This window comes from Danio rerio, chromosome 6 (genome assembly GCF_049306965.1).
Source record: "Danio rerio strain Tuebingen ecotype United States chromosome 6, GRCz12tu, whole genome shotgun sequence".
NCBI lineage: Eukaryota > Metazoa > Chordata > Actinopteri > Cypriniformes > Danionidae > Danio > Danio rerio.
In genome coordinates, this window is record NC_133181.1 from 31439291 (window position 1) to 31448555 (window position 9265).

Here is a 9265-nt window from a genome sequence, read left to right on the forward strand (position 1 = left end):
CACACTCATTCACACTCATACACTACACAATTTAGCCTACCCAATGCACCAGTGCTACTGTACATGTATTTGGACTGTGGGGGAAACCCACGTGAACGCGGGGAGAACATGCAAACTCCACACAGAAACTGCAACTAAATGCTAAAACATTACAAAATATTAAGAATACAATATTAAATGATAATAAACTGTTTATTTGATGCATTTTTTTAATAGGAACTAGAGAAAAAAAAACATTGCTCAGGCAAAAACATCTAGGGCTCTATTTTGACGGTCCATGCGCAGAGCGCAAAACGCAGGGCGCAAACGCTTTCAGGGCGTGTCAGGACGCGTTTTTGCTCATTTAAGGACGGGAAATCTGCCTTGCGCCAAGGCGCATGGTCTAAAAGGGTTGGGTTTATTTTCTTAATGAGTTATAGGTGTGTTTTGAGAATAAACCAATTAGAGTCTCATCTCCCATTCCCTTTAAGACCCAGCTGCGTCGCGCCAAGAGCGCATTCGCTATTTACAGGACGCAAAGTAAGTCTAAGTGGAAAAAATGAGCATTTCACAAGAATACCGTTAATAGTTGACAGTTTTTTAACAGAAAACTGTAAAACGGAGCATCTACTGCGTGAGAATGAGAGATAATGGAACTACTTTCACATTCGCTCTTGGATAGGGAAACCTTTATGCACAGACATCAATGAGCCTATAAATAATTTACTTTGTTTGTTAAGCGCAAAGATTTGTTTCAAAACTATTTCTAAATTCAGTTCTAATTTCTAGCAAACGAATAAATGAACAATAATGACCAAGTGTGGTCAAAATACTGAGTTATTTCCAAATACACCTGCCATGCCCCATATGGTCTAAAACCTGACAGGTGGGCAAATCTAAGCTTGTTTTTAATAAAACAAATATAAATAGGGATATATTAAATAATACTCTAATAATAATAATATTATACAAAAGCAAATTGTTATGAAGGAACTGAAAAAGCCTCCCGAGATGAAGACATAAAAGCAGTGATTTTTCATATTAATGTAGGCTAGAAAATAATATGTTTTGTTATATTTTAATCCTTTATATTTATATCCTATATCTATTCTTATTATATCCTATACATATATCCTTAATATTTAATTTTTTTCATATGTAAAGATATTTGCCTATTGCTCTCTTGTGCATATTAAGCAGTGTGTAAGCGAGGCGTCGATAAGGCGAACTCTGCGCCGGAGTTTAGACCGGGTTAGTTTTGGTCTATAATGAAAAATCTATTATAGTTTCTCAAAACAGCGACGCGCCAGCGGTCCGCCTCAGAACTCTTTTTTTTTTTTAGACCAGAACGCCTATGAGCGCACAAATGAGCGCTAATGCATTTGCTATTTAAACAGCGTAGCGCAAAGCCTCAAAACAACTCTTGCGCCAAGCTGAAACTACCAGAAATTACAACTATGGGACAACAAATATGTTATATACAAAACAGCTAATACGGTAATATAATTGTGGTATATTATAACCAATATTTGTACCAATATTCTCAACTAATATTATTGTTCTGCCAAGTTTAATATTATCAAAAGATGATCAGTCTCTCACTATTGTTTCTCAGAACCCAATTTTACCCAAGGGTTTTTCCTTTAAAGCTTTTAAAAATTAGCATAAAGATACAGAATTAAAACCATCACAATTGATTTGCACAAAACAATAAAAATTTTTAGCTGAGGTAAAACACAGATATCCTCTGTGTACCATATGATAAAAAGCCATGAAGAAGAAAAAACTGAAAGAAATGCTCATACACATGCTAATACAGAAAACAACATTGCCAGAACCTCGTCAGCTGCTGGTAAAACACCAGGCAATTATTTATTTAACGAGCATGTATTATAGCAGTAATACATGAATTTTCTAACATGTAAACAATGTAAAGGTGTACTTGTACTACCAAGAAAGGTGATAGAAAGTACGGCTTCCACAATGACTTTGAGACACTCTTAACCAGGAAGATGAAAGCTGTCTAGCAACAATACATACCACAGATTCCAAACTGGGGTGAGAAAATGCAAATTGTCGCATTCATACATTTTGGGTGAATTCCCAAGTTTGAAGGCTTTAGAGCAAATACATTCTTTTTAAGTGCAACAGGAATTAAAGTGAAGCTCAAGAATATCTGTGATCAAAACTGGACTTCAACATCAGAGACCACCATCATGCATACTTTTCTCCATTTATCTCTCCTATGGAGTCATTTACCATACCAGTCATTGTCTGTGAAAACAGGAAGGCCAATATTCAGCAAAAGAGTAAGAGACCACAAAGGCTCTTTAGGTGCATTTGGATGATTTTGATTGGTGTTCCCCATTCGTCAACTTAAACTAGATTCAAAAACTCTTTTTGTGAAGAAATTGCTTATAGAAATAGAAATATGTATAGAAATGCTTATAAAAGCTCCTCAGGGGGTTTGCATTCAGGATGACCATTAGTGTCTTTATAAAAGTTTGATGTTATTGCAGATGAAACATGATGCTGAAAACATGAAGTAAATTTTTTCCTTCGGGTTAAATAATCAATAATGACCCCAATCAATAATGTCAATAATCATTCAACCTCTTTACCCAAGCCTCTCTACTTAACCATCTTGCATGTCAACCATGTTTGTAGCTTAACACTGTTAACAATTTCAGTGCAATCTATTTAGAAGGGCTCATAGAGAATAAAGGCATAGAGATGAGCCTTTGCGAATTTAACATGGTGTTTGACAACAACTTTCCTGCGCAAGATATTATGGGGGCGGGAAAAGGATTTGTGTGTGTACCCTTCAGAACCCTACAATGGAAAAGGCCAGTTTTAAACACTTTGTTTTGGAAGGACACTTTAATACGATGGTCAACAAGATTTTCACTAACAGATGCCCTTCGCATGCAAGGTTATAATAGTTTTGGATTTTTCATTAGTTTTAGTTTCTATTTCGTTTTGACTTTTTGTTTTCAAATTCAGTTAGTTTTTATTAGTTTTAGAGGCAGATTTCCTAGTTTTTATTAGTTTCTATATTTTAAAATGTCTTAGTTTTAGTTTAGTTTTTATTAGTTATAGTATTAGTTTCAGTTTTTTTTCTAAATGAGGACATTGTTAGGTGGAAGATTCAAAATCAACAGTATAAATATTGTATAATAAAACCTCAGCCAAAGTAAAAAAAAACACAGTAAAGTTTTACTAACTGTAAACCCAACTGAATCATGCTACACTTATTTAAATTTCATTACGATTGTCTGTTATGAAATAAACTTACGTTTTTCACCAGATCCTCTCATTTAAGCCCTCGGTTTACCCGCGCTGCAGTTGTTCCAAGTTCAGTTCAGTCATACAGCAGGCTGTACCGTTTGTGTTTGGTTCACTGTCACGCATGCGCAGTATGATCGGTTCACCGCCTCTCAACGTTACTGTTCTACTAACGGAATGAGAGCGTATATTGGATTATTTAGAGTCGGAGGGGGGTATTAGTCTTGTTATTAAGTAAGAAGTGGGTGGATGAGTGCTTCCTGGAGACGCGAATCGTTTCAAATGATTCAGTTCGATTTAGTGAACTTGTTCAACCGGTTCACTTAGAAGATCCGGTTACAAAGATTCGTTCGCGATCGCGATACAGAAATAAAACCCATTATTTGGCACAAATGTGTTAAAGTAATAGTTTTAAGTCTCTGTATTTAATGCTGTCACCGTGCTGCTGTCATGTCCACTTGTTTTTGTCGCGGGAGCAACAGAGAGGATGCCTAGAGGAGAACTGGCTTGATCTGGCCAATGGCGGCAGGAGACTCTGAGGTGCGAAAGGGTCAAACACAAACACCTGCAGCGCGGATTATATTTACTTCTAAAATGCTTACAGTAAGATTATTTATTAAATACAGTTACAAATATAAATACGAATGAGGTTTTTGCTATAATTCTAGTTAGTTTCAGTTAGTTTTGCATGTACACAATACAGTTTTAGTTAGTTCTAGTTTTTTTAAAAAACTCGTTTTTATTTTTATTTCAGTTAACGACAATTATTTTACATTTTAGTTTTCGTTTTTTGTTCGTTTTCGTTAACTATAATAACCTTGTTCGCATGGTGATATAACCATTTTGGAGCATTTTTTACCTGGGTTTTTAGTTTTAATTAAATTTAAATCCATTGTGCAGTGTGTTGTGGACAATATTAGCTGTAAAAGTGAACCATTTATGCACGCTGAATATTGGAAATAGTAGACCACCCTGGCAACTTTGAAATAATTCTTTCAATACTACTATTGGGGCACACTAATTCCTTTTCTGAATACAAGAAGGTTAACTGGGAATATGTGTGAATGTTATTCTATAGAAGAGGAAATGGTAAAGACCAGAGTAATCATTATACATTAGGCTGCAAAATTAACCACAGGCAATTTTCATGTACATTATGTCAGTAAAGCAGGTTCTGTAATCAAAAGTCAATTTTTAAGACAGGTCTACACATAGCAGTATTCAAAACAGAATCAACATTCAAGCTACACAATATTGAATTCATTATTAGAAATTATTTCATTGTCTTCAGTGGAGGACTGGTGTCCTGCAGAGTTTAGCTTCAAACCCAATTTGACACACCCGAACAGACCAACCAAGCTCTAACTATAAATACTAGTAGCTTCCATGTAGCTGTGTTGAGGCAAGTTGGAGGCAAATCTGCAAGACATCAGCCCTCAAGAACAGAGTTTAAGAAACTCTGAAATAGAAGATAATCATGCTATCATGCTAATGACATCTGTTTGCAAAGCCTATTAATAACTTCAAACAGCTCTTCGTAAATTCAACAAGTGTTTAAAATAAATCCTTCTGTGAGATGATTCTATGTGTTTATTAGTCATGTTCATGAATCCTTATGAAAATGTTATTTGTTCATGAATCAGTGAAAGCAGTTAAACCCTGGGTTTATTCAGCAACTGCAATGGGATATCCTGGATTTCTAGCTTCTTACTAAGCACAGAAGAGTCAGTTGGTACTGATGCTGACAAACAAATACATTTTTTATAACCCAAAAAAATGTGTTACTAATTAATTACGTAAGCTGTTCTGATCATTTTGTCATCTGCTCTTTAATTTGCTTAATCCCACTACTGACATTGAATGTAATTAATGTGCGTTTCTGAATGTTAGAGATTACATGATTAGTTGCTATTAATTTACTCACCCTCGTGTCACTCAAAAAAATTTACTGATTGACTTTTTCTTTTATAAGCACATTAAAGAACTTTAGCTTAATTTTTAATACAATTTTGACAATACAACATGCATGTCCACCTCTTTGTTGTAAACAATTTCAGCTCATCTGTGAGTTTCCACATGAATACAAACACAGAACCATTTGTCAAGGCTACAAATTAAAGTAATTTCTCATACTGGACATAAAACTTCAACGTATAGTTAAGAACAGAGGTATTGGTTTTATTTTAGATATATTTTTGACGATCTAAGTACCAGCAGCATTTTCAGCTAAAAATATTATACTAAAGAACATTAAACAAGAAACTCACACATATTAAAAAATATTATGAAACTATTAAGCTATCCTTTATTTGTATTGACAACACTGTACTTAGTTATGACAAAACAACCATAAAACAGAAAAAAAAGTTTGACGTTAATAAGATGTCAGCATATTTGAGCTGTCACAAGAAAACACTCCTAAACTTCAAGCATTGAAAAATGGGAGATAAAGTAGATGTTGCTGTGCTCAGCGTGAATTTTTCTCCACAAAGATGGAACACTCAAAGTAGCAATTCTCATGTAAAAATAATAACAATAAAAAATAATTTATAATAATAATAAAAATAATAAAAATCACCCCACATAATGATTATTTTATTTATTTGTATCTATTTGTTTTTATTTTAAGTAATAATAAAACTGCCCACTTTGTAATTATAACTTCAAATGTCACAAAGTCTGTAAAGGCTAATTATATCTAACTCCATTATTATATATCAAACATTATTTTAGTTTAAACAGTTAGAGCAGGGGTCACCAAACTTGTTCCTGGAGGGCCTGTGTCCTGCAGACTTTAGCTCCAACCCTAATCAAAATACACCTGAACAAGCTAATCAAGGTCTTACTAGGTGTACTTGAAACACCCAGGCAAGTGTGTTGAGGCAAGTTAGAACTAAACCCTGCATAGACACCAGCCCTCCTGGACTGAGATTGGTCACCCCTGAGTTACAGGATCTCTAATCTTCTCTACTCTGGCTATCCATTAAATTCAGTATGGATTATAAGTTACTACTACCTAACTACAAAACTTTAAAAGGTTTAGCTACTGTTTGATTAAAGGGTTAGTTCCTCAAATTTAAATGTTATTAATTACTCACCCTCATGTCGTTATAAACCCATCAGATATACTGTCAACATTTCCAACTCATTTAAAGTGCAGAAAACACCAAAATACTTAAAAAAAAAGTTGCTACACAAATATGATTGTAAACACATAAAACAAAAATAACAACTTTATTCAACAATTTCTTCTTTTCTATGTCAGTATAGCACATTATTTTTTTTTTTTCATTTGAGTGAACTAACCCTTTTTTTATAACCTTCTATCTTGCCTTTTATCACTCTATAATCCATCTACCACCACACTTTTTTTCTCAAAGTCAGAAAACTCAGGAGTTCTAATGGTACTTAGGACAGCAAAGTCCTCCAATGGAGGTAGAATATGTTGACAAAAGGCTCTGGCATTTAGGAATGTCCTTCCAGAAAATGTTTGGTCAGTCTTTAACACAGTTTAAATCAACATTAAGATACTAAATTAAGAATATATTTCAAAACTCTTTTTTTTTACTGCATCAATGTTTGTTGGTAAATAAATGTTTAGATTTGCTTGAAGTATTATGAATAACTGCTAAGCTATACTTTCCTCGGTTTGTTTCTTGTGGCTACTCAGGATACCTATTCTAAGTACTCATTTGTATTCAGCCTCTTCCAAAGACTTTAGATGAACCAAGACCTGTGGAAATGTGTCAGTTCCTATGAGGACATCATGATGCCAACTATAAATCTTGGTAAAAAAAAAAAAAAAACTCGTCATTTTAAGCATCAATATATAATGTAATCAGCATTTTAATCATGTTCATCTTGCTTGAATGTGGTCCTTGAACAGAACAGTGAATGTGAACATTACTTTTACAAAAAAAGCCGATAACCCTTTAACTATTCATTGTAAAAGTACAAATTTGCTCTTATTCAGTGAAGTTGCTTTGACATAATGTGTACCATGAAAAGCGTTATTGAAATAAATGTGAACTGAATTGTATTTTTATAACGTACTTATACAGTAAAAACTGAACAATAAATACATTTTATTTTATATGCTATGTAACTTACAGGAAATCTGCTGATAGCTAACGTTATAGTCTGTGTTTTACGCTAACACACCTAGCAAATGACAAAGCCAACATTATCGAGCTTTATAAAAAAAAAATAATGACACATTGAATCGCTTAAAAGAAAATTGATAAAATATTTTTAAAAGCAAATGTCAAACAATTGAGAAAGTCTAAGAAACAGCTGGAGTCTCCAAACAATACACTGGCTGCTTCGACTAGCCAGACTAACGTTAGCTGCTTAGCACAGCATCGCTGTCTCCCTGCCGCTACAGCGGCTGTCGCAAGAGTCAGAACAACAATATCCTTACTTAAACCTCCAAACGATAATATCAGCGTGAAAACAGCAAATCTTTCTAATGTTACCGCAAACAAAATGATCAGTAGGTTTTACTTACCAGCTGCCTTCAAGCACTTCCCCTACAGCATCCGCCATTGCTGTGGTGACGTCCACGTCAAAATGTGTCGTAAATACCAACGTCCTGTCGCTAGATTGCACGCACGCGCTTGACGCTTGTCTAGGCTACACAGGACGCGACTTTAGAGAGCCGCTTGTTGACATGACACACACACACACCTCGTTCACTAAATTCTCACTTCATGTCATCATTTCACTGGCTATTGAATTGACTTGTCTTGGAATACATTTTTTATTAGATTTTTTTAATCCCCATGATGCATTTGCTGTGTGAATATTATGGAATGTCGTGAATATAGTTTATATTATTATGTACATATTTTGTAATAGCCTATAATCTGTTTTCCATATTGTGAGAACAAATTTTACTGTAAAATTATGTAATATATATTATCACTTTATTTGTTGTCTGTTTTTATAGGTTATATTTAATGATTTTATGTATTTGTTATATCAGACCCTGCCTAGTGATCTAAACTAAGATTCATTTCTGCAAACCGGTTCTTTTCAGGAAGTTCAGTTCAATGAGCCAGTTCAAATGTAGTTCAAATACACATACTTTGATCTTATTTAAAAATTGAATCAGATTTCTGTGCAAAGCTACATCTAGAAGACTGATATGATTGTAAAGCACTTTGGGTGTGCAGTTAGAAAAGGCTATGTAAATGTACTTATTCATAAAATTTGAATTTCTACCAACAGCACACATAACACAGCTGCCAAAATGCAAATAGATTCTACATGTATAAGAATGTACAAGTCTATTTTATAAACTCCTCGATTTGACTATCATTTTTTGTTCTTTTGTATACTCAACAGGACAGTGTAAACGACCACCTTGAAAAAACAACAACAATCAAATAAACATTGAAAGCATAAATGTATAAATGCATAAATGTTACACGTTCAAATTTGTTTAATTATTAATGGTTATGACAATTTATATAATAGCTTTTAAAAATACCAGAAAATTTTATTTCAATTGAAATAATTTCACGATTATGCTTTTAATTGTGTTTTGAGAAGGTAAATGCAGCCTTAAGGGGTTTCATTTAGTTCATAAAATTTGTAAATAAAATAAAAAAAATGAATTCATAAATGTTTATAAAAAATCATTTCATCTGCCGGCCCTGAGTGTGGGATGGCCATGCATTTAGGACTACATAGAATAATAAGAAATAAAACACAAAACCAAGCTAACTTTATAAACATTGGTAGACAACTTGCTTCTTTATTTGACGTCATCATACATTATTATTACACAGAAATACTTCACTGACATCACATTTTCCCCTTTGTTTTATTTTTAAATTATTTTTAGGAGGTGTAATCTTTGCACAGGTACTTTCAACAGATTAAGCACAACAAATCCATTTTTAACCTTTAGATGGTGCCAAATTGCTTGCAATGCACAGTTTGTTTGAAATCAATACTTTATTTATTTATCATTTGTGATTTTTTTTAACATGCATCA

The 9265-nt window shown here is 33.6% G+C and overlaps 1 protein-coding gene across 2 annotated transcripts in view; it reads right to left on the reverse strand.

Annotated features, from left to right (window-relative positions):
- tbc1d23 (TBC1 domain family, member 23) overlaps window positions 1-7863 on the reverse strand; it is a 28856-nt gene extending 20993 nt beyond the window's left edge. Inside the window, 1 exon segment of one of the 2 annotated variants that reach the window (NM_200487.1) lies at window positions 7772-7863. In NM_200487.1, coding sequence (NP_956781.1) covers window positions 7772-7809 — 38 coding nt within the window. In that variant the 5' untranslated portion in view covers window positions 7810-7863. 2 annotated transcript variants of the gene reach the window in all.
- Window positions 7864-9265: the final 1402 nt, after the last annotated feature.